We start from the raw sequence: 26,929 nt of genomic DNA, 5'->3' as shown, positions 1-26,929 counted from the left end.
ACAGAAGTCTCCAACAGGGTCTTAAATCCAATGAGACCCTCTGGAGGAACAACACTAGGAATCAAAAGTACTGAAGCCATGGCCACTGACACGGATGGAGGCTCCAGAGTTGCAGCACAGCATCCCTATGAAGAGCTGATAGTAGGTGTGCCTCACCCTCACTCATGCAAACTGCTAAGATCTCTCCTAAAGCACAGTATTAACATAGGGCAAATAAAAACCTAATTAGAGAGTTTCTCGAGGAATGGAAGGTGGAAATGGGGGCGAGCAAAGGGCGTTTCTTTCATACAGACCCTGTGTACTGACCCCCAGTGGCCACCCAGAGTTCACATCCAGCATCTGACCCAGACTTCCAGTCTTACCCAGGTCCCAGAGGGAAAGCTGAACACCAAAGCTCTGTGTTGTTGCTGCAGTTCTGATAGATGTGCTGCAGTATGTCACCGAAAGCCTGACAGTCCTGTTCCCTACGGGCATCCGGTCTTCCAGCACCAGAGAGGTGAAAGGCAGCTGCCATTCGCCTCAGCAGCAGCTGGAGAAGCCACAGCAATGTGTAAAGAGTGTCAGAAGTGAAAGCCTCAGGGGCGAAGAGGGAAAGAAACGACGTCACTGTAATGGAAGCCTTTTCTACTTGTCTGTCTGTCTGTCAGCAAGGACTTCTGAGTCAATAAATACCAGTCAGAATGCACAATTCCTGCTGACCTGCAGTCCCCTCTTCATCTCTGGAGAAAATAAACATGGGTTGTGGGTGCTGAGCAGCTCTGCCTTCTTCAGAGCTTCCATTGTATTTGTGTTTGCAGTGCTTCAGCCGGCAACGCTGGGCAACATTCACTCGGTAGTCCCAGGAACTTGGAGGAACTCCCCAGTTATTATGAGATTATCCCTCCATTGCAAAATAAACGGTTCTTCAGCGATTCCATCTCAGGGTTGTTCTCTCACAGATGTCTGGGTGTCAGCAGGGGTCAGGACAGGAGGGACTTGATTTTATGTATAAATCCTCTCAGTGCAAGCTGCAGTTCCCAGAACAATGCCCTTCACTGTCCAAAGCATCCATGGGAACAGGACCTTCCTCTGGAAAATCAAAACTAGGCTCTCTGTCTCAGATCTCAGCCCAAGGCAGCACCCTGTATGCCTGGAGGCTGTTCCTGGGGATGCAGAAGGGAGCTCCTGGTCACTTGTGTCAGGAACAGAAACATCAGATACCATATCCCAGTGTTCCCCATTCCTCATGAAAAGCATTGTGTTTTGGGATTCCCTGTCTTATTAGATATCTTAATATCTTAAAATCATATCTTGACAGAGCCATTGGTCCTCAGTATCAGTCACTGTTCCCAGTGTAGTTGTCAAACTACTGATTTAACAACAAAAGGCCCAGCATCCTCCATGCTTGCTATTTGCTTGGGGGGAATGCAGGGCAAGAAATGTCTTTGTTACTTAATTTACTAGCAACAGCAGTTGGCTGTCATTTTGTATTTGGTCTGGCCACCAAAAAGGGGGCGAGACATACTTCACCCATGGGCTTCACAGGTACTTGATGACAGTGGAGTGACTCAAACGCTTTCTGGATTATGTTCCACTTTCACCAAATTGGGCTGTGGTGGCAATAGATCCCTCCAGCCTTATTCTCCAGTACCATGGTGCTGCTTGCTACTAGCCTCATTCCCCATTCCCAGTTTCTAATTCCAGATTTTCTGTATTTTGTTCTTCGGGACTGTAAGCACAATAAAATAGAGACTGTTTTACACAATGCCTGGAAAACACCTAATACACTCTGATTCTCCACTGACAACTTATTCAAGCATCTTTTCTCCTTTTTCCCCTCAACTCTTCAAAATACTTACTCATAAGCTAAAAAGAATGAAAAATTGGGGTTGTTCAGCTTGGAGAAGAGAAGGTTTCCAGTACCTAAAGGGGGCCTTTACAGGAAAGCTGGAGAGGGACTCTTTATCAGGGAATGCAGTGACAGAACAAGAAGCAATGGCTTTAAACTAAATGAGGTGAGATTTAGATTAGATATAAAGAAGAATTTTTTACTTTGAGGTTCAGTGCCAATGGAACAGGTTGCCCAGAGAAGCTGTGGATGCCCCATCTCTGGAGGTGTTTAAGACCAGGTTGGATGGGGCTTGGAGCAACCTAGTCTAGTGGAAAGTGTCCCTGCCCCTTCAAAGGAACTTCAAAGCTCCTTCCAATGGTCCCAAATCATTCTATGAAAGATACGTTGGTCTTGGGGAAGGTTCTGGATTATTTATTTGCTTCTTCAAATTCTGAAAAAAATCATTACTACTGGCAGTTTCAGACAGCAGAGAACAGAACAGATCTTCTTCAGAAAAGAACAAGTTATTCAAATATTCTAGCAAGTTTCAGGTCACTTGTCTTCAGAGATACATGGGGTCATTCTGAAAGCCAAGACTGCCTCAGAGTTTTCAGAATTTATTTCCCATGTTTTCATACAGAGTATTACTGTTTAAAAGGCAGTCCTGCAAGCCTGAGAAACCATCATGACGCAATCCTGAGGCTGAATTAGTATGAAGGCAAGACACAGCTCACCAAATGCCACACAGAAAGTGTCCAGAAGGTCACAAGGGTAGAGAACTGGTCTCACAGGTGATGTGCACAAGACTATGTGACATACGGTGTTCAACAGAAACTTCTCACAAGAAAGGACAGGATAGCAATTAGAAGTGGTATGAGCTGGACTTGGGGGGCACACTCTGCTCTGCTGTTTACTCGGAGACTCTGATTCCTACAGCTCTGGAGCCTACATAAAAATCAATTATTGTAAGTTATGCTATAGAAATCACAGCTTATATTTTACGAAGTTTCTGGCTATTTTATCTATAGAAATAACTGAACCAGGGGTAAACTATTGCAGCATGTAGAGCTGCCTTGGAGCTGGAAACAATAGTTCTCACATCACCTTCTCCAAGTGTTTCAGTCACAGCCTCTTGAACTCATTTATTCTGCAGCATTGGAATTTGGTAGTTTCTCATAACACATAAATTCAGTATTTTACCAGTACCTGTAGTCAGGATCCCAACATCAGTTTCTGACCAGCTTGCAACCCAAACAAGTAAAAGCCAGAGAACAGGCTCTTCGTGTCAGTTGAGGCAGTCCTGGCACATGGCAGCACTGAGGCTGAGAACTGTGATCTGATAAACTGGTAAAGCCATCTACAAGTTATCTCCTTCACGGGCACATACCAGAAATAAAGTCCTGGATTATGCTTCCTGAAACAATACTTCATTAAACAGGGCCCTGACAACAGAGATAGGATTGCCTGGAGACATTGTGGGGCCAAGAAAAGATAAAAGCTTTCTTAAAGAATGGTTGAAAATATTCATTGCCATATTGTGGTGATGACTATTTTCAGCAGCTATGGGCCACAGCTGCACATGTTTGTGTGAAGAAAGGAAGACAAGAATGAAAGGATTTTTTTATATCATTACAGTTTGGTCCCATCTCATTACACAAAACACAGAAGCTGTCTTAGCAAAGGATAAGGATGTGTGAATCCTCTCAGATTGGAACAGAGCTAAGGTAAATACTTGTTAATTAATTTTATTTAAGCCATTAATGAAATTCTTAATCTAACTTAATTCACGGAAGGGTAGGTTATGGCCTATATATTACACCAGGTCTATGTGCTGTAGAAATAATACTACGTTAAGAAACTATTAATGTTGCAAAGTCAAACATTCCAGTGTTAAGGTTCTTTAGCAATAAGCCTGACCTTATTTTAGGCCTATCGATGAGCTCCTTGCAGTCTTTAATCACATATCCAGTGGAACAATTTTCCACTGGATCACTGCTGTGGAACTTGTGTATTTGAGGTCTTCTTTTATACTCACTGCTCAATGGGTGGTTCATGTCTTACTTACGGCATATCAACCAAACTCTGCTCTGCATCATCAATTTTCTATGACTTTTTTTTTTTTTCCTGTAATATTTAATTTTAAAATTGCCAGCTTGAACTAACTACAGAGTGGTCTATTTTAGGCAATAACCATCTGAGGTCCATGCCTCTCCCCCGTCATGTTTCCATTCCCAGCTGTAAGTCCCCCACACTTCTTCTGAATATCAGGATTGTCCCTATGTCCTCGTTCCCAGTACTTTCGTTCCTACCTTCTGTAGTCTTGTCAGAAAGGTTCCTTCTTCTCCCATGCTCTGTCAGATGAACACTGAAAACACAACAGAAGCAGCAGTGCTGTTCACCTCCCGTGCCCTGGGACAGCACAACTGGACCATGTACCCTGCTGCTCCAGTGGGAGAGAGAAGATCCACCACTAGGTTTAAGAATACACAGACATTCTTCACAGAACGTGCGTTTCTAATGTCTTTGTGCAAAGCGGGTCTTTGTGAGGCTCATAACTTGAGTAAATGTAGGAATTTTTTCATGGAAATAGCCAAGTGCACATTCCTGATATCAGAGGGATCTCCTGCCCCAACTTCTGATACAAATTAGATAATGACTATGATTTCTTACTTGTATTTCTCCAAGGTTTTTTAATATGTACATGAGAATAAAGTCTTTGTGTGTGTGTGAAAACTCAATTAATTATTCTTTCCTCCTTTCCAAAGAAGGGAAAAAGGAACGATTCAAGGCAGAGAGATTTACTTCCAACATGGGAAATTTCATCCTAGCTACTTCAAATGTAGAAAGTTCATGCATAACTGAAAACAAGGTATTATAATGATTGGCACAAATTGTCAACATACTTAATTATAAACATTTTCTTATATGTAGCAATTATTTACCTGAAAACACTTTAAGTTATTTCTTTAAATGGAAAACAAAACTCTGTTTTGCTCTCATATTGATTAAAGGGTACAGTAAAGTCTTGCAAATATTTAGTTAAAAACTTTTGATAATCCTTCTTATGTTGTATTTAAAATGTTTGGCTCAGTCTGAGCTACCTCTTCCATTGGATTCCCACAGACAGCCCATAGTCATCATAACACAGTTTTTCCCCAATATACATGACATGGATAAAAACAGTCAAGGGAGGAATTTGATATTGTCAGAAGTTTTTAAAGGCTGTAAGAATGAGCTTACCTAAGCATTGTTCAGGTTGTTTTTTTCTTTTCCAAGAAGCTTTCCTCAGACCTAAACTAAATATCAGAAATGCCTGGGCAACAGTAAGAGGTATTTGCTGGCACTGCTCAGCAGCAAAGAGACACAAACCCCATTACATGGAAACATTAATATTGAACCAGGCAGAGCAGTACAGCAGTGTGCTCAATACAAATTAACAGGGGATCATTAAAGACTCCAAGCTATCTGCATGGGGGCTTGCCTTCCTCTTCTTCTCTTGTCAGCAGCCAATCCACCTTCCCGAGCCCCATAGCTGCTCTCCCTCCAATCCTTGCCCCACTGCCATGGCACACCTTGGTCTCTACTGGGGTGGGCAGCTGGCCCTGGGAGGCATGTTGGGGCCTGACTGAGCCCATGCCATGTGGCCTCATGGAAAAAAACACTGGAGAACAACAGCAAAACATCATTTCTTGTGGTAAAAAAGGAGTGAACAACAAAACGAGCAAAATGTTAACGTATATTCTTATGGCATTGTGGTCAGGGTGAGCTCCTGCTCATTTTTTTAATCAATCCTGGCATCAGGGTTGAGGCCTGATTAGGAAAATGAATTGTCTTCTCCCCAGAAAGGGCAGAGCAGAAGGTGATTTTTCTGGCCTCGGTTGAGGTGCTTTAAAAGGGGAGCCCAAGGCTCTTTGATAGGGGAGCTGGCAGTTCTGCTGCTTTGGTGGTACCTGTTTTGTGGACAAACAAATGACCTCAGTTTCCAAGGCTGTCAATCTGGAATCCCTCGTCAACACCAAATTAATTAAAATGTCTTTAAAAAGTGAATAAAAAACGTGTAAAGAGTGCTAAGCAATCCAGAAATCTGAAGCTTGAATCCCAAGATCGGATGGTGGAGAGGGAGCAGGGGGTCTCTTTCTCACCTAGGTAATGATTATACGAGCCCCATAAGGACATAGTTAAATCAAGTATTAAGAAGACTGCACTTAAGAGGGGGAAAATATGTCAATCACACTTTGCCTTTGACAAAAGGAAATTCCTTGAAACTGAGAATGGGGAGAGAGAGGGAGGGAGAGTGTCTCGTCATGTGGGTGGCCAGGAAACTGGAGGCCAGAAAAGTACGAGAGAGAGAAAGAGTAAGAGACAGGGGGGGAAAAAAACCCACCAGACTGAATTCTAATCCAAATGCTGTGAGGCGTTCACACCAGGCCTTGTGAGAATATTAACAAGGTTACAGGAGAGGGGCCTTTAGCCTCGGGAATTATTAGTGAATATGGAATTATATTTGCGCAAACACAACCAGATGCAAGCGGCTAAATGCTCTGCAGATGTGAGAGGAGACAGAGTGCGTTCCAAATGGGCAGCAGCTTCATGTGTTTTAACCCTCCGTCGTGATGCCTGGGCGCCTGCCTTAGAGGGCTACTTTTTTTTGAAATGGCAATGGGACAAGAGGGACACAGTCTTCATTTTTATCAGAAATTCAAACAAGGTTACACCTTAGGGATTACTCTCTCCCAGAGCCACAAGCATCTCCTAGCTAACTGACTATCATGCTGAAGAATACATCTTCACCACATTCCTTTTCATCTCCCTGTACTTTGTCTGAGATTCACTTCCTCCAAGTTTTCATTTTTCTTCCATTTGACCATGTCTTTTTCCAGAATCTCTCTCTGTCCTCCCTCCCTGCTTTTCATTGTTCTGTTCTCTCTGTTTTCATTGTCTAACTTCATCGTGGCTTGAGCAGTCAGCTAGTACTCACGACATAGCAGGCTGTTTCCATTAGAATGAGAAATTGATTACAAGAGCCAGGTATTTCTTTGAAGTAATCCTGTTTTACTACAAACAAAGTCCCGCTTCTTCAAATACAGTAAGACTGAACAAGAATCCAGTGCTTTGCTCATGATCCAGATCTGCTTGCAGTCAGTACACTGCTCAAAAAGCTTCTTTCCCTGGCTTTCTTTCAAGGCCATTGTGTATTCACCTCATTTTGTGTATCATGATTTTTGTTTTGCTCCCTCGCTGTTTCCTCCTGCTTTAGTCACTCTAATCGATCCATTCAATGTTTATTTTGGGCATGGCATCCACAGTTTAAGCTATTGCTGAACAAATGGACATCTGTTTGTTCCCTCCTTTAGCTGGTGCGCAAGGCAGCAAGCATGCCCAGCAGCCTCAGTGGGATTGATGGCTGGTTCTAAATCAGAAAGCTGCGTCTCACACCCTTCACAATATTAGGTGTATTATAGTAGTACCTCAGTTTTAGTTGAGAATGCAGCTTTGTTCTTCTAGATGAATCACTTGTTTTAAATAATTATGGTTCCTACTCTGAGAATGAAAGAATATATACTGAATCTTTAAAGATCAGCTTTATCAGTTTAAATACAAAGACACAGAAATGGCCACAGACATAATTATAAACGTTTTGATAGTCACTCTATGGCAGGGCTGAGACTTCTGCTCAAGAGGAAATTGTTTTTCTATGAGGAATAACAGAAGCAGATGACTATTCATCCTATAAAATTATAAATATGATAGTATTTTCATATTTATTATAAATATATAATTATAAATACGAAAGTAAAGACTTGGATGCTTGTGTAAGTGGGATTTTAATAGATTATATTTTGAAATGGTCGAGTATACTAATTGTGATTTTAATGACCTAAAAAGCTTGAATTTCTATTAAATAGCATCTTGAATATTTCCATGAATCACAATGCTTGTTTTCTAAAATAATCACAACATTCCTACAGTATGGCTTGTGTTTAATTATTGATGAAGCATAACCTCAAATTTAATTATCTATAAAAATATTTTCTATCGCTGTAATTGTGTTTTCAAGGCAAGTAAAGACTCTAGAGTGAGGGCAAAATTTTTCAACTCAGGTATGTTTCACTGCTCTAGGAAAAACACAGTGTACTCTCCGTAACAGCACAATGTGTATGGGGTGATTAAAAGAAATCTGGCTATTTCAAAGACTTACTTGAATATATTCATTTGCTTAGAGATGAAAATTAATTAAAAAATCAGGCATTAAAAAAACAGACCACCTATTATTAGACCTTTGCCTCCTATCTTGGTAACAGAATACACTCTAGCAACCCAGGAGTATACCAGTGAAAAGCAAAGGTGGGGAAATACATCTTCACAGATGAAATGCTTATTACTCTCTGACAAAAATTACTTCCTATTCAAATTTTCAAATAAGAATCTCTTTCTCTCAGTAGTTAAGGGGGAGTCAGATCATCAACAGGAGAGAGCAGTACTCAACCTCCCCTACAAATCAGGCTAAAACTCTCGCTAGCTCCCACATAAGTGGACCTTGTTGAAACCTTGCATGAAGACTTCATTTCACTCAGTTTTGTCATTAAATTGTGGGTTGTTTTTTGCTCATTTTTTTGTTTTTATTGGTTTGTTTGCTTTTTTTTCTCCTGTTGCATGTAATCCATTTCCCCCCCCAAGCAGGGCCTGGAGGCTGCTTGGTGGCCCATGGCCTCCTTCAACGTGGTTGCCACTCCCCACTGCTGTGGACCAGCAGTGAGCTGTGGCAGGCCTCAGCTGGTAGCCACGCTGAGGAGGCTCTTCTCCATTGTTCCCAACGGGGTCTGTGTTTTATGAAGCCTCACAGTATAGCCAGTCGCCATCTCCCCCAAGGGCAACGTCAGTTTCTGTTTCATGGAGAACAATGGATGATGGTGGCCAGTCTAAAAGGGAACAATTCTGCATGGGGAAAACAACAACAACAACATCGAGAAAAAGCAACAGTAAGTACGGACATTCATAATAAGCATCAGTGAGGAAAGAACCTATTATGCTAGACCCTCTCTATGCAGAAGCTGAGAGGGAGGTGGGAGACAGCATGCCAGTTTTCTGCACTGAAAGGGAGGCCAGGCGCACCGTCCTTGGAGGAGTGATGGAGAGGAAAGCGGGCACAGGCTGAGGAATAACTCCAGGCTTGCCAGCAACGTGGGCAAAATCCTATTTTGCTGCTCAGAGTAGAAGGAACAGTGTCACTTTTGCTGTGGAATGCAGAAATGGTGAAGAGCTGAGGCAGAGCGCTCAGGGAAAGGCTGTGAGGAGCTGAACAGCCACTGCCACTATCAACAAGAGGCTAGAAGAGCAGAAAGCAAAGGGTGCTAGAGTCTACCTCTCTCATCATTTTCTTCATTGCTCTGGTGAAACAAAGCAGCTGCAATTCCGGTGGAAGTATCCCATAAACCATAGGTGTTCTGTGTTCCCAGATGGGTGCACAATAGTCTAAGCATAGCCATGAGTATCTATGTAAACGGTAAAATAGAATAAAACAAAAAATAACGTTGGAAATCTTTATCTGGGGGTGTTAGGTAAATTGCCTTAACACAGTAGTATGATTTTTTTCAAAAGAGTTGTAAAAACTCTGCCTTTTATGTATACTTCAGTCTTTTTGGTGTTTAGAAAAACATTTCACATCGCCATATATCTGCATTGTGATGCTGTGTTTCTTTTGGTATTTTATGACAGTCTCATTTTTAAAATAAACATTAAATAATCAGTGAAGTGTATATTTAACTGTACATTGAACAGATATTAAACCACTACTAACTCAACAGGTTTTAAGCCTCTGATCTCAGTTTAGCAATTAATATTTTTATTAGTCCCATAGAAGAAAATATGAAAGCATGGCTAGTAAAGTTTGCAGATGATGCACAGCTTGATGAAAGGATAAACAGTACTGAAAAACAGACACTTACACACAGATGGGTTGTCTGGTAGGAAAGGAAATCCATACAAGCAATGTGTCTGAACAGAAATAATTTGAAGGTCACACACCTGAAAACAAAAAATTCTAAGTCTTCTACAAGCTGGGGGACTGTGGAAATCACTGGCACTGAAAATGACAGAAAGAACATGAGCTCTCAGCACAGTAGGCAACAGTAATCTGTGATATATACCCATTATTTATTGTTCTATCAGTCTGTACATCTTCTGCATACTTTCTTAATAACACTTCTATTTTTTTTTCCTACTGATCATTGGAAGCAGAAAAATTACACTGAATATTGCAATAGTATGATGGCATATTTTGATGCTTACCCTGAAAAGAAGAGATTGAAAAACTCCAAAGATTCAAGAGATGAAACCCTAACTTAAAATATATGAAGCATATCTTATGATGACAGTTCTGAAAATCAGTCTATGCCATTTGCTTAAGAAAAAAAAAAATATTTTTTGATTATGGTAGGAGAGGATTTCTGCAAATAAAAAGTGTTTTAGCTTAAAAGGCAACAATGTTCTATAACCTAAAATTGTAAAGTGAAGTTACTGCAATTCAGATTGGAAATAGCTCATTTTTTAAGAACTGAAACAATTTATAAAAATATGATAGGTTTCACATCTATTACTTGTCAAAAGTGTCCAGTGACTAATGGCCAATGATTTAAATGTGAATTAGGTAATCAGATCTCTTTGTACCCCACATTCACATCTTTATGATTCTTATTACAGAAGCACGTTGAGGGATTAATTTAATTATGTAGTATCTCCTATGAGAATCTTTGACAGACATGTTAAGACCAAAAAGTGTTCACACTGTAATACATACTCTAGAAAAAGCAAGAGTTATGTCATGCTAATTGGTACTGTTCAAATAGCAGCTTGGTGATTTTCTTATTAATCTGAAGAAGCAGTTACAAAGGAGAGGTTCAGACTGTGTGAATTCCTACCTATTTCTAAATTTTCCAAAGCTGTTTGGTTATTTGTTATATTTGCCATGTTTGTTTAAAACCTTTAATTATGCTTCATTTTTTCTATTAATTATAGAAATAACAGTTGCAGTCTTAAGAGTCTTTAAAATGTTCACATGTATAGAAATATCACCATCAGCTGGGTATACCTGGATGACATTTGGCAGCTGGGGAAATGACAAGGAAAGGTAAGACCATCCTTACCAATAATGTTGCTCAAAATAAAACTCTAGTCCATAGTCTGGTACTTCATGAGATGTTATTACTCCAGGAAAGAAGAAGTGCTGTTCCTTACAAGCGTCCTCAAGGCACGAGAAGATTATGACTGAATAACCAATCCAGAAGATGATTTTATTAAACTATTTCCCAGATTTGTTTCAGTTTTGCATACAACATAACAGACCTTTGTGTACGATTGGGTGAGGGAGTTCACAAATCTAGTAAAATATTGTTTGGGTAGTATCTGCACTGAACGCATATTAATATATAACAGTTTTAATAGGACAGCATTTATGTTTGAGATAGGGAGGCCGTGGAGCACCATGTTATATATGTTTATTTATAACAACCATCTAAACCAGTAAACTGTCTTCTTTCCAGGACTCAGTTCCTGAAGGAATGTCAGATTAGAACATACTGTATATCTGGTCCCCAGGGGTTCTTGTAACACCTTTTCTGTCCTTTTCCAACTGTGTTCTTTAAAGCAGACAGATATGTGGATGATACCTCAGCACTACTTTTTTTCTTTGTGAATTCCATTGACACAGCCTTTTTTTTTTTTTTTTTTTTTTTTTTTTTTTTTTTTATGCCTGTGGATTGCATTTAATTTCTAGAGGATAAGTGCATTCATTCTCCATTTCTATTAATAGTCCCTAAGAACACTATCTAGACAGCAACATTTGCATATAAAACTATTTCAGATACAGAAGACAAAAGCACTGATACATTGCACCCAGAAATATGCTACGCATTTAGATATTCTATCTATAGATATCTATTCTTATCTGATAAAGAATGAGATATATCTGTGCTGGGAATAATGTTTGAAGGTCTCCTCAGACATCCAGGCTGAATTAACCACTGGAAATAACAGCAGATTTGGGTTTTCTATTTACTGTAGTAAACCAACCTTGTCTATAAACTCCTTATTGCTGCAAACTAAAGGTGTGTGTCTGGGGAGGGCAAGCTTTTCCCCTTGATGTTCCAGGACATGGAAATACAATCCTTTTTCAGACACAGATGTTTGCAATAGAAAACTTTCACTCTGCTCTCTTCTGTTTTTAATCTGCTCATGACAGGAAACACAGATTCAAAATGAATGTAAAAAACACAGCCACCATAACTGATGATAATACAAAAGAACATGTAGGAAAGATTTCTTTTTCCCAACATATTATAGGGAGAAAAGGTTTACAGATTTCAGAAGATTCTAGGTGTTTTTATTTCCAAGTGGCTACCAGGACAGTGTTTTTCCATGAACTTCACAGAAAATAGTTATCTGAAATGCTATGATACTACCAACAGTTTCAGTACACAAAAGATAATACACTTCTTCATTCTCTGCCAGATCTTCAGCACATTCAAATGACTGCCCTGCCAAAGTTTCATTGAGCCAGTAAATGTATAAAAATGGTCAAAAATCCTTCCATAGCACGTGTAAAATATAAAATGAAGCTGCTAAGAGTGGGATTTACCCTCTTCAGCCAGTCATGCTGCTAACATTGAGGCTCTCCAAAATGTCAAAGATGTGCTTTTAAACTATGCCAACTTACGTGTCTGAAATGAAGTTTTTTTTTCTGTTCGGAAATGTAAAGGGTTGGACTGGACTCCTTCCTGTGCCTGTTCCAACTTTGTTTCTGACTGTATTCTTCAGATTCCACCCTATCTGGCCTCCTTTCTCTGCATCATCTGGTTTGCCAAAATGTCCTGTCCTTGCTTTTTTGTTCACACACTATCTTTGTAACGTCATCCTTCATTTAAAAAAGAATGTTAGGCACATGCAACGCAAATTATTGCACATGGCAATTTCTGCAACCTCATCGAATGGTGTGTCATACACTCTCTAATCTGTGTTCACTTTGCCTGTTTAGCCTATGAACTATCTGGAGCATGGGCAACCTCCTTTTGTATGCTTAAGCAATGAATGGCACAAAGAGGCTACATTTTAGACAGTACCTGAGCAATACTATAGCGAACAATGATTTGCCTAGCATCACACAAGAACTCTAGGACAAGTGGCAAGGAATAAAGCCATGTTTTCAAAATTTACGCAATTTCTTTAACCATTTGTCCTTTTTACAGTCTGTTGCCACAGCCACCAAACATTTTCTAATTTTTACTTTAAATAAGTCAAGGAGACTGTGGACAAAATCCCAAGAGGGACTATTATACATCCTAATACTCCCTGGACCCCACTGATATTGTAGAACAACCAAGGCTGGATCCTATGCAAAGCAGTGCCTCTTAAAGGCTTTATGCAAATATAAGTTTTGTGGACTATAGCTCAGCTATGGAAGTCCTCCTGCCCCCAAAAAAAAAGAAAGAAAGAAAAAAAAAGTTTGTGTTCTGCTCCTAGCACTGTCACACATTTTCACTAAGCACTTATTTGAGTATATGTCTAAGTCTTCTCCTGAATCATTTTATGTCTACTGTCTGCAGGTTTTTCCTTGATTTTTCAGTATTTTTTTCTAAGCGTGGACACCCAAAGTGGACTTAGATTTATTGATGGATACTCCGGTACTAAAAAATCACTTTTCAACATTTCAGCAAGAGGATTGCACTAGAAATAGAGTTGTTTGTCAAACACAAACTCCAGATCTTTCACAAAACTGCTGTGTCCCAGGAGACACTCACTAGCCTGAAATATATGGTCTTAAACTTTTGTTTTTAAGTCAAGTTGGAGATATTAAAAACAGAGAACAGACATGGTTATATTTTGACTGAGGTCTGGTTCATGTGCACCTGCTACTGATATTTTCCTAATCTGGGCTCCATAACAGATTCTTCACATCTAAACAGCCTTGGGTGGATTCACAATATGTATTGGAGTAATATTAGCAGGGAAAATTGTCTAGGAATCATCGATGAGAAAGGTTGGAAGAGTTTTGGCTGTAGTGAGAGATTTTAGAGGGCAATAAATATGATCAGTGAATCTTTTTCCTCCCCTAATTTGACCTTCTCTCAAGATGCAAGCTGTCTCTTGTCGTTCTCTGGGATTTTTAAGCCAACCTCTTTCTCTTCTCACCCTTCTCATACATTCACATCTCTCTCCCTCTCTGTCTGCAGCAAGAATATCCCATGCTTCTTCTTCTGTGCCTGCTAGATTTCTGCTGTAGTAGTGGTCTCTTCTTTTGTTAAAGTGCTTTTGTAAACAAGTAAGTGGCAATTTTTCATTTTGTTCAGCTTGAGTTAGGGTTCAACAAAGACTTCAAAGTAATAATTCAGACTCTTCTGGTTGAAGGGAAAAAAACAACGTGAATTCAGGCTTTTACTCCAGTTTCATTTTGATTTTAAAATATGTTTTGTTTTAATACACTCTGGTTATCAGAATAAACTAAGTGATAGCTACGTTTTTTGTGCTATTTACAAGTCTGTCAGTATTTGTGTCAAGAGCATATTTCAGGTATCAACTATTCACCATCTATATTCTAGATCACTAGTAACAGTACTAAGTAGGGTAAAGCATGGGTTACTGTAGAAGTCTACTAGAAAGTCTCTGAATTCAAATTTGAAAAGTACTTTTTGAGAGTTGTCCAGTAATCAACCCTTAGTCCCATTTAATGTGTATTTCTCTGATAAGTTTAATCAGAATCCTCTGTGGTACTATGTCAAAAATACTTAAAAATTCTAAGAAGTATTGCTTTTGTACTGTTACACTTACTAATTCAAATTCTAATAGCATTGAAAATGAACACTAATACTTTTGACATAACATCAATACCTTCATTCCTAAGTTTGCAATCACTGAAACACACATAGCTTTTCGCTTCATCATTTTGTCTGAAATCAAGGTCTGACTTAATGGTTTATAATAACATCATAATATTCATATTTAGTATTTGCTGCAAAGCTTTCTCCTTGCTAATTCCATACTGGAAAAGGGCTTGTTTTTAAACTCTTCACAAGTGAGGAATGGCCTACATTTCCTTGTCACGTCATCTCAACTTTCTTTACATCTTTTGAAGCTAGGTTTATATTCCACTTCTCTCTTTAGCACCCCTCTCTTCACCTTATTATTTTGAGACAGCCCTACCTGCTTTGATTACTCTCCAATGGAAAGAAGTTCTGGTCAGGAGACAGAGGCTAAGGCATCCATACATCCCTCCCACTGCCTGGATTGTTCTCCAATGCTTCACTCAAAGCATGTCTTCAGTCTCACTTCAGTGGTGCAGCCACAAGCTTGTCTAATACTTTTTTGCTTGTTTTGGCCTTAGGACAGGAAAATCTCAAAAAAATATCCTCTGGTCTTTTCTATTTTTCAGCTTCTTCTCTGATGTCTCCTACAATTCAAGCAGTTTCATGTGATTTTCTCAAAAACAGGCTGACATTTTTGCTGAAACCAAAAGCTAAACAAAATGTCTGAGGAAGACGGACATTGTACAGGGGAAGTTTTCAGCTCGAATTATGACCAACATTCATAGCGATGATACAAACGATGAAAAGAAAATTACACGTATGGTTTTTGGACTCAGATTTCTCACTAACCTTGCAATTTTTTACAGTTTTAGAGTCTGGGGAGCTAAATAGAGGTTAGGGTCCAATGTTGTAAGTAGTGTAAACTGTAAAAAATGTTATTTATTGTTATTGTTAGTAACCGATGCATCCAAGTGGAAACGGTTATATAAACGTATGGTGCTTTTAACTATTGAGAACACTTCAGGATTTTGCAGTTAGGGACTGTAAAACAGTGGGAAACATTGCCTGTGGTAAGGTTTGGGCTCATCTTGCCCAGCACCGAGCTGGCTGCTGGGAATAACCACCTGTGTGCTGAGTGGTGTCACTGCATTTGCACAGAGGTACCCGGGCCGGCCATAACCCCACCTCAGCGGCCCGTTAACCGCCCCTAGCCCAGCCGTTGCCATGGCTGCTGCCTCCCCCCACCCCCGCTGGGCGGTGCCCGGCCACCACGTGACCGCCCGAGCACTGCCCACACCCCGAAGCGCCACTGTGGGGCGCTGCGCGCATGCGCCGGCGCTTCCGGGCTTGTGCCCTCGTTCCCTCCTCCCCCTCCCCGTTCCCCCCCTCCCCCCCCCCGTCCCAGCCATGGCGACACCGGGGGGGCTGATCCGGGCCGCGCGCCGCGGGACCCTCGCCCAGGTAACGGCACCGGGACGGGCGCGGGGCCCTCCGCGGCCTCTCGGGCTCGGGCCTGCCCAATCGCCAGGCTGCCCGTACCCACCCGCAGCGGCCGCGGCCGGCTCTGCGCATGCGCAGGGGCGGGGCGAGGCGAGGCGGTGGGTGCTCCTCCGGGGGGCTCCGGCCGGCACTGCTCGCCCCGAGCGCTGGGTTCCGGGGAGGGCTGTGAGTTCCCCCTGCAGAAGGCAAATAATCGCGTGTGACCGTGGGGCTGCCCACAGGCTGCACAGAGCTGGGGATGCCCCAGCCCTGGAGGTGCCCAAGGCCAGGCTGGATGGGGCTTTGGGCAGCCTGGGCTGGTGGGAGGTGTCCCTGCCCATGGCAGAGGGGTTGGGACTGGATGGGCTTTAAGGTCCCTTCCAACCTAAACCATTCTGTAATGCCATGAATCTATCATAATAAATCATTGTTTTCATAGCGAGGCAGTTGGCTTTTTCATTAAAATCATGGTCACGTTTATATATCATCTAAATCTGAAATGATATTCTATGTTTCTATAGTGGAGCAATTCATCTAGAATGGGTGTCAGCGCAGACAACCTGCATCTCAGGGTGCCCAGGCGGAGAAGTGAAAGGTCAAATACCACTTCCAATTTCTCACTGATCCTGCTGGCTGTGACCTTGCAGCAACTGTATTTCCCTCAATCACAAAGTTGTTCTGAAAATTTCAATCCAAAAAAATACACTAATATGAAAAAAAAATAAAAAATCTTTACATATCGTTAAGTTTTGGTAAGTTTCAAGTTGCAGGGATGTTTGGATTATTTCAGAACTAGGATTTTGAAGGTTAAATTTAAGAAATGAGGGCACATCTCAGTTTCTTGTCAACACAGTGTATAGGATGCAAATGACCATGATTCTGCCCTGTTCTGAAAGGAGCGCTCTGTTGAGGAGAGAGAGTGGGAGGGAAAGAGAAAGAATCTGTTATCCCATGGAAAACTTTAATAAGTGATATTTCACGTAGTAATTGTAAAATTCCTACTAGATATTATTATGGGGCAGGTGTAAGGTGTCCATTTACATTTTATTTTTCTTTGTTTTGGAATTAATTTTGTGTATAAGACTATTCTGAATGTTAACCATATGGAAGACCTGAAGAGTCTTGACATGTCATACTCAATAAGCTTGTTAGGTATTTCCATTCCTTTAGGTGCTTTGATTTAATTTCATCGATGTGTATCTAAGTCATCCTAGGTTTATAACCCTTCATGTTTTGAACGATTACATTGTCCCTGTAATACATTTGCCAAAGCAAGCAACATGCAGATCTTGCAAAGATGCGACAAACAACTTCTAATTTTTAGAACAAGAACTGCAAAATTTATCAGAAGTAGTAAAAAGGTTTGTATGTGCCTGTCTTTTCAGCTACTCACTGTAGCTCTTTGGGTTCCAATCAGTATCCTAACAGGTAATTTCCCCTGCCTTCATGCCTCTTGAAAAGGTTGTTCTATTCTGCATAGTAGACAAATCTGCTCTGAGTAGACTTGGCTTTGTTACGTCTTAATATTCTCTCTGACTTGAACTTATTTGCCAGGTTAAAGTCGCCCATTAGGTCAAGATTACTCATCAGGTGCTTTGTCACGTCTTTACTCTTACCTGTTTTCCTTTAGATGTGCTGTGTATGTGAGAATGTAATTCCTTCCTATTATTCTATACATGTTTTTAATTTAAAAACCAAGAAGCTCAAAGTTAGTATTATGTAACTTCTTACTACTTCTTACTGTACTCCCACACTCCCACAGACAATAGTGGTAATTTGAGTTGTTTTTTTTTTGTTTTGTTTTCAAATTTGCAAGTCCAATATGTTGTGGGCTTTTGTCACTTTCACTTTAAGTGCCCTCTTATGGCTACCTACTAAGAATTGCACTCTAATGTGAAGAAAAAAAACTGGCTTCCTAATTTATTCCTATTGCTGTTCCTATTGCCAGACTGCACTTTGGTGTAGTTCAACTATTACGTCAGACAGCTTGGAATGGGTCGATCATTTATTTGCTGTGTGCTAATGCAGAAGATTCAAATTTCAAGCTGGAAATGTGTTTGTCTTCAAGCTTCAGTCATATGTACTTTTTGGACCCTAAAAGACTTGATATTTTAAGCATTCAATAATGTAGTCATTGTTATTAGAAGATGCAATTTCTGTGATTTCAGCTGTGTTTCACTGGAGTAAACAGTTCATCATTAGGCTGGATTTATCCTGCTGTGTAAAAGTTCCTGGTGTTGTAAGTATTTTTACTACACGACTGGAACATGTAAACACAATATACATCGTTAAGAAGAAAGTAACATTTTGTTGGAGAGGTTAATTATATTCTGTGGATCTTGACTTTTAAGACCTTACTTTCGTACTCCTTGACTTACTGCTCATCAGTGGTCTGTAAGCCAGGGTTATGGGAAATCATTTCATCAAGTTTTTTTCTTTGATCATAGAGTCTTAAAGATGGCAACTAGCAGGTACAACAGGGAAATACTAATAATATTATGAGAAATCCAACTATAGCCTAAAGTATCAGTAGGAAAATACAATGTAAGGTAAGTCAGTTGGTGTTGGTGTCTGACTTGATAAAATATGAATTAGCAGAGTTTTAGTCCTGTCAGCAAAGGGCATTCTTAACCACAACAGGACATTCTTAACCACAACAGCTACTGATGAAAAAATCTGAGTATGTGAATGAGGTGAACTTATGAACTGTATGTAGTTAGGTGACTGGGGAAGAAAATCTTACCTGTCAGCAGTACTACCAATGTCTGTGACTAACTGCCAAGCATTTTTGTACCGGTGTGAACTTAAGCTCTTGGACAGGATATTTCTTTTCTCCTTTACACCTCAAAATGGACTTATGATTTGGTCAAAGAGAAGTCTAGACAGCATTGTATGTGTCCCCTTCAGACTCTGCTTTGTTCAGATCTACATCACTGTTGCTATATAGTATGTTTCAGACACACTTTACTGTTTATGTTGTCTTAGTTAAGTAGAAGAATTATGAGGTCTTGCTTTTGGTTATAGGTTCTCATGCACCACTAGCTGGTTTTCCAGGTACCCAGGTAGAATCCATACAATGATAGAATTGTTCGGGTTGGAAGGGACCTTAAAGATTGCCTAATTACAACTCCCCTGCCATAGGCAGGGACACTTCCCGCTAGACCAGGTTGCTCAAAGTCCCATCCAGCCTGGCCTTGAATACTTTCAGGGAGGGGGTATCCACAGCTTTTCTGGGCAACCTGTTCCAGTGCCTCACCACCCTCACATTGAAGAATTTCATCCTTTAGCCTAAAAGCCTACTTTTACATGTTATTGGCCTTCTGGAAGATATCAGGAGCCTTTAGCACCATTTTTCTGTTCTAATAGCCAGGCAGTTATCACTTATTTATAAGAATACTGTAATACCTCTGTGGTTTTTCTTTCTGAGAGCATCTTTTATAGAAAACATTAACTTTTCATTTTGCTTCTTTTTCTCCTACCCTGACATTCCCTCTTCTGTGCATAAGCCTTCCCTGGCCTTCACATATGATCTGTTGCAGAGGTGGTATTGTCTCTGGTAACCTGTGTGCTTTGATATCCTACAACCTCCATCTCTTACCAACTTTAGCAGCATTCTGCTTCACTGGAAAGTGGATTTTCTTTTAGCTCTCAGTGATACAGAACTACTTCTTATAGCCACAAGGGATGTCTTATTTTAATACAAAATACTTTCATCTTTGGTATTAGAATTCAGCCCTTTTTATTTTTTTCCTTGTACTCAAATTTGGATTAGCTATAACGAAACTCAGGACAGTGAGTCTGTCAGGCACTGTTCAGGTCATACAGAGAAAAGATTGATTTGAGTCCAGCAGTCCCAAGGGTGCTGCTCCTGCCTCTTTTAGAGCACTGCACAGAAAACATCCCCAGTGAATGTTTAGTCAGGACCATCGCAAAAACAAGACCTTCAAATCCAAGGAATCTTAGCCAATGTCTTGGTAAACTCAGCAGCTCAGTTAGGAGTGTACCTGTACCTTTACAAGAGTTAATAGCCAAAAAAATGCCACAGGATAAATCCATTTCCCTGGCTTGCTTTTTGGTCACAGTTTGTGACCAAAGATGGTGCTAAAATCAAGGTGCACTTACTGTTTCTTCCTCTGCTGTGGCAGCTTCCAGAGGCCAAGGTTAGACTCCTTAGTCGGGCATGCTTTCTCTTAAGAAGTCCGTGTTTGCTATTGTTTTTTTTCCCTCTAGTTACGTTCCAGGGAATTACAAAAAATGGGTTTTGTTCACTGAGAATTTATGCTAAGCAGACTACCTTCCAGGCTGCCTCTTTTATCATCGCTTGTATTTTTGGAGACAGGAATGACATTTGTCCTTCTTTGGTCTCCTGATACTTTGTTAGGCCTCTGTGAACGCCAGCATTCTTAGTACTTTAAAAGATCTTCAAACTGGTTGGTGTTGATGAAATATGATTCATTTTTTGATGAACTATTGTTCTTTCTGTATTCAGGCCACCTGATCGCCCCATTGTTACTGTGCTGGTTATGTTAACGATTGGTCATGTTTCATATTTTTTTAATGAAGATTGCTGTGAAAAAGGCATCAAAGATAAAAATTGTAGGGTTGTTTTAGAGAGAACCGCTAAAATGCATTTTCCCAAATTGCAAATTTAATCTTGAATATTTTTAGCTATAGTTACTGTATGAGTTAGGGAGAAAGGTGGTAACTGAAAGAACCAGGCCCTAATCCTTAAAAATGTCAAAGGCTGGAGTTAAAACTACAGTGGAAGCTAGAGCTCGATGCTTAATATCATTCAGCTCTTTTATAAATGAAATGCAAACTCTTTAAAGGAGACCATGTTCCCATCTTGAATTTGTTGCTGTTACATAAGGATCACTTTGTTAATCATTAATGAAATTAGTCCCCAGATGCATGTAACAAGCTGTGGTTGTACACAGGTTACTGCAGCAGGTCAACTTCAGAACGACCATCCAGGCACTCGTGTACTGAGATGAGCAAAGAGTTTAAGTGAGCAAAGAGTTTAAGTGCCTGCCTTGGATTTATGATTGTGGTAGTCCCTGGTGTAGCATCTCTTTCTTCTAGGGAGCATGAAGGTTGGAGGCAGCAAAGTGCTCTTAACTGAGAAAAAAGCTGGAAATCCAAATGCCTATTTGATAGCAAAAACCTGTGCCATGTCCTGGTGCCCAGTATGTTAAATATGTTGTAATCTACAGGACCTTTAGGAAAGATCTAAGAGACGTGAGACGTACCTTCCAAATTGGAGTGGCTTCTACGTGGTTTCATGCACAGAAATTGATACTGAATTTATTTACTTATTTTAATTTCTCATTTTCTTAAATGTTAGCTTTTTGACTATTGCTGATGCGCATAGGTGCTCATGGTTCGGTTACCCAACTGCTCCAGGAATCAGTTGGATTTAGCAACATGTTCCAGCCTCTGGATTAAAACTTTAGCATATTTTATCCAGTTTGGAAATTAATGAATTCTTTCCTAATCAGTCATTTGTTTTATTTTGAATCACAAAGTAATTTGCATTTAGGAAATATGCCTTATCTTTTAGATAGTATTGAAGGTGTTCTCTGTGCCAGAATGAAACCATTATCTTGTGTACCATCTTCGAAGGTGAAAGGAAGTTAGTATGCAGTGAGAATATATATTTCTCAAGTCTTCACTGGGTTTGGGAGCACTCAAATTTCCACACAGATTTATTAGAATTTCCACTTGGAGAGAGACTTCCCCAAATCTGCATTACTTAGGGCTTCGTCTGTAGCAAATTTTGGCCACTGTTGTAGCTACACAAGAGAGAGCCCCCCATTGTAGACAGAAATGAAGCATCTTTGAGGCGTGAACTGGCCCTATTCATTTCCATAATGGAGTTCTAACAATAAAGTCTGGCAAATGTAGACTGTTTTAGCAGGAAACAGCCCTTTATTCTGGCATCTTGGCAGGGCTTGGGTAGAGTCCCACCATTCTTTCCCCCTCTGGCCCTTGCTTTGAGTCGCTTGGCTGAGCCTGTTTTTTTCTCTTGAGAGACTTCTGTTTTTATTAACTTGTTTTTGTAGAGTGAGTTTAATGAAAGATGCTACACTGGCAGTCCTGGATGTTGAATTTCTGTGTACATTTCTCTGGTGCATATATTGGACAAACGTATCATGAATTGTGCAGTCTGTAGTGGATCACCTCTGTCTCTAGACTGTAGACCGGGGGTCTTGTTTTAATGCTGTTTCTTTGGCAGATAGAATTTCCATTTACTAATACGGCAAGTGCTATTCTAGACCTTCAACAATTACTTTTTCCATGACACAAGTTGTGGTTTATCCTGGGACTCCAGGGTTAGATGAACAAGCATTTTATGGAGTTGACTCAAATTACAGTAGAATCAGAAGCTGAAGTGAAGAAAACCCCTAAACTTTAAGTCAGTTATGTCACCTTAGATCATTTATTTTTTGAGCTCTGCTGAGTTTGTAAGTAGTGAATTGAAATTGTTTTCCTTCTGGTTATTTGAGCCGTTAACTGTTAGTAACTGCAGCAATACCATTCTTAGAGTCCCCTGCTCGGACGACTCTTGTAGGAAATCGTATCACTTTGTGTTGTATCAAGCAAATCCATTTCATCTACTGGACTCAATTCAATGCATTTTTGTCCCCAGAGTTGTCTACCTTGAGAGTATATCGAACTTCTTACTACAAGGGGAAGAAAGGAGGGGAACCACATATATGGTTGCTACCAGAAATCAAGCGTCTGTTTTTAACTTTTAACCTCAAGGGCTTTTTTTTTGAATTATGCTAGGGCTTGCTTCCACTGCATGGAGCTGTCACAAGCATTGCAAAGGTGAAGTTGATCCAAGTGTTTCAGTGATATCTGCACGATGTCTGAATAAAGAATTTGAGTTGTGTGCAGGGACCACTAATAGGGGGTTCCTCAGTTTTCGTGGTGTTGCACGTAGGTCATGTTACAAACCACTACCCAGGATATTGATGTTTTTTTTTTTCATAACCAGGCAGATAAAACCCTGTAATGCTCCATTTGTATTTAGATAGCACTTCTATTACTGTACAGAATAGAATTGTTTTGTTTACATTAACTAGTTTATAGATGAGGGGTTTGCAGCCTTATAGTACACATTAGAAGGTAACGTAAGTGCTTCTTATTGAGCTTTCAAAGGGGGGTAATCCTACCTAGGTGTGTGTCAATATTTCAGTTCCTGTGCAGAAAGATCCCAAGGGTAAGTAGTGAATAAGCTTCCATTTCTGAGGCTCAAAGCTCCTGTATAATGCTTCTAATTCCCAGAAGTATGCAGAAGCTAAAGTGAGATGAGATTGTATATGTACTTCCACTCTGACAGATGGAGTATTAATATGTGGTTCTGAATCCAATCAGTACATTCTTCTTACTGTTGTTTCTGGTCACATGCTCTCAGTGACAATCAAATGTCGTTATACCTTGGTCTTCATAGCATTCTCCCAACAATCTGGATGTTGAGCTGTTGATCTCATTTGGAAAGTTACTGGCCAGCTTTCAGAAAACTTGAGTTGCCAGCATCTTCACAGCTTCTAAGCTCACCATCGTCTTTTTCCTTTTGCCAGGTGTGTAGTTCTGACTTTGACATCTGCCGTGTAGCTCTGCCTTGAAAAAGATATTTCAACATTTCTGTGTTAATAAGATTTCAGGCTTCCAAATTATCTCAGGAGTGATGATTTAGTCCAAATGACCAAAGGTTCACATAGCGACTATTTCTGTCACTTGCTTTCATGCTCACAGATACTCTAATATCACTGTCCTTTGGCAGTGAGGTTGCTAAATAGCCTGTTTTGAGCTTATCCAACAGCAGAAACAGTTCTTTTGAGGGATTCTTCCTTAATCCTAGAAGGTCTCATGGGCATTCCCTTTTCTGCTTACCGGCATTGCTTTTTACATTAACATCAGCAAAGAATTATGGGCAGCTACAAACTTTTGATGACAGAAACACATTATTCTATCCTTCCTAAATATAATCTTTTTATAGCCACATCAAAGTTTCTTTCAAAGGTGGTCTTTTGACTTCTACTTGAATTGGGTTATCCATTTGCAAATATTTTTCTTGAAATCACATACTTGCCAAGATGTGGAAAGACTTTACTTAATAGGCATCCATAGGGTGCTTTCCTTTTGCACAGAAGAACAAAAAGGTTTCAAACATTTCAAAGCCTCTTTGTTGCTTATGTAAAGGGAATGAAGGGTCCAGCCCTCTGAATTCCTAACCAAATCTCATTTTGCATCTCTGCTGGCTACAAATTAACCTATGTAATTGCTACCACCAAGAATGAGTACACTTCTGGTCTCCATATATTCCTAATGTTTTTTGTTGTTTTAGAATATATTCACATTTGACATCTTTGCAGAGTTAAAGCAATGTCAGCACTTTCCATGTTCATCAAACATTAAGCGAGGTCAGAACAGCCAAAGGTGGTGTTCCTCACTTCAGAGTGACATTTTTACAGTTCACGGCCATGCTAAATGGATTTTGAGTCTTTAGCAGAATACATTCAAAGCAGAATGGAATAATATATGTCTCTGGTATAACTGCAGTACAGTCTGCTTTTACACCAATGTACAAATGGTATGTCCAACCTGAGGGTCGGCAATTTTTCTGGTTTCCTGTGGGCCAGTTTGGGAAATACAGGTAAGTTAGTGAGGGAGATTCCATCTTTAAAATAAATCAGTGTCACCCAGGAACTGGGGAACTTTTTATTTGACATTTCTGGGCTCAAAGTGCATCACGGTTGGGACTGTGATGGTATGATGTGACATGGATGGAGTTCGTGCAGCTATTCTAATCTCACACATAACGTTCTGCAAACTTTTACATGCAGTAGGCCTCAATCATGATAACCCTTAAATGTACCACTACAAATCCGCAAAATAAAAAAATATATATATAAAAAATAATAATTCTTTTGTAAGCAAAGAATTTGCTCTGTATAATGAACATTTCAGCAGTGGTAATTTCAGTAGTTGCTTGCCTACTCTTTCCAGCACAGGCAATGGAAATCTAGATACTACACTCATCCTATCTTCAACCCAACCTTAGATACAATTCCTTAGGGAAAGCATATAGCTGTTATTGACTATTTTGACCATTTTTTTTATTGGCTATATTGACCACTGTCTTTGGGGTCAGTACTTGTATCCGAGCTGAAGCTTCCAGATGAGCTTCTGTGCTCCAGAACTCAGGATCATGCCTTGGCTACATCCATCTTTGAGGGCAAGACCTGAGCATAAATGAACCTTCCTGGTTTTGTCCCCCTCATCCATTCCTTGTTCTTTGTTTGTCCTTTATGTGGAAACAGCCTGATCTGGTGATTTTGGGACAGACTTATTAAAAACAATTTAAACGAAGTTCCAAGTATTACCTTTCTCACTTCAGAAAATGTTTTGTTTTGTTTTTTAATGCTGTAGAAGTCCTTAATAAAAGTGATTATTCTGCCTAAAGTATTCAACTGGTCTATGCTTAGGAGAGCTATCAAGGAGGACCAGTTGGGGCATTTTCTTTGTGCATGAGTATGCCATTAGCGAATTTACTGAGACTTCTACTTTGTAAGTTCTTCCAACAGTCATCAGGTGGTTTTAAAATTTTCCTTTTCAGACAGTGACCACAAGGTGAAAATTTTTAAACAGCTGTGTTAATTTTGGCCCCATGTGAAATGAAGACAACTTTTCCCAGCTAAAGGTAATTGCCAAATAAAATAATGGAGGGGAAATGAACTACTCTTTGAGTTTCTATGATAATATTCTGAAGAAACATAACTTTTCTTTGGAATTTTTATTTTTTAAAAAACATCTCTCTAGATGTAAGTTGATAGTCTTTGTTTATATCCCATAGGGCAATCTTGGTAGCAGGCAGACTCTTCATTCAAACAAAATATATAAGAAATATAATGAACTCTCTTTCAGCTAGAGGTCAGAGGAGAATCAACAGTCATCAGATGTTTTAAGATTTTTTTATACTAATGTGATCAAAAACATAAAACTTCTCCAGTTTCTCTGGGAGGGAAGTATTTAGTTATGGGGGCATTCTTTAGCTTTTTTGTTTGTTTGTTTTAAGAGTGCAATGTTTTCAATACTTAAAATGTGTTCAAATAAGCTATAACTATAATTTATAAATAATTTATGACTTTATTAATGTTGGTCTCCTGTAGCAAAATGAGTGCTAATTCTTCAATGGTGGCTATCAGTTTTATTCTATTAAAGCAGTGTACATTTCTGAATATGGGTATTTACCAGATTGCAAGCAGTTAACGTTAACCAGGATTTCACATCTTTCAGCAACACAGAATGGTCTTGCAAAGCATGTCAGTGTATAGCTGCTACCTGTGAAAAGGCTTCAAACCTCAAATTTTGTTAAATGCTGGTAGAAGGACTTGCATCTTGAGCTACCGTGATATCTAGCCAGTCTACGTAGAGCTGTCTTCTATCTTCGTTCATCTCACTTTGACCTTAGTCATGGTTACATAAAATCATAGGCTCAAAGAACTGGGAGAGACCTACCTAGAGGTGATCTGGTGCTTCCGCTGTCCCAAAATAAAAGTGAGCTGTCCTATGTCTTTATCAACACATCTCATATAATATTTTCTTATAACTATTTCATTACTGTTAGGCAATCAGAACCTCTGTAAGCACTCTTCTGAAATGTTTTCTTTTTCTTGCTGTTGAAGTTTTCTTTACATCTGGTCTGAATCTTTCTTACTGCAACTTAAGCTCATTTTTTCTTACCCTATTAACTGTGGTCTCAAAAGTCATATGCAGAGGACTATGTATTTAAGGCATGTTTAAAATCTTGTCTCTCCTCAATTTTCCTTCCATTGGA

At 39.8% G+C, this 26,929-nt stretch overlaps 1 protein-coding gene across 3 annotated transcripts in view; it reads left to right on the top strand.

Annotated features, from left to right (window-relative positions):
• The first annotated feature begins 15,961 nt into the window (after positions 1-15,961).
• Positions 15,962-26,929, top strand: part of WARS2 (tryptophanyl tRNA synthetase 2, mitochondrial) — a 50,696-nt gene continuing 39,728 nt past the window's right edge. For all 3 annotated transcript variants that reach the window (XR_014619344.1, XM_084306395.1, XM_084306396.1), the window contains exon 1: positions 15,962-16,065. Coding sequence is in view for 2 of the 3 variants with exons in the window: in XM_084306395.1 (XP_084162521.1) it covers positions 16,012-16,065 (54 nt within the window). In the remaining variant the exon portion in view is untranslated. The remainder of the gene's footprint in view (positions 16,066-26,929) is intronic.

This window comes from Netta rufina (assembly GCF_964035555.1).
Source record: "Netta rufina genome assembly, chromosome: 1".
In the NCBI taxonomy this organism is placed as follows: Eukaryota; Metazoa; Chordata; class Aves; order Anseriformes; family Anatidae; genus Netta; species Netta rufina.
Note: the sequence above shows the minus strand (reverse complement) of the source record. Positions and strands in the feature narration are given on the sequence as shown.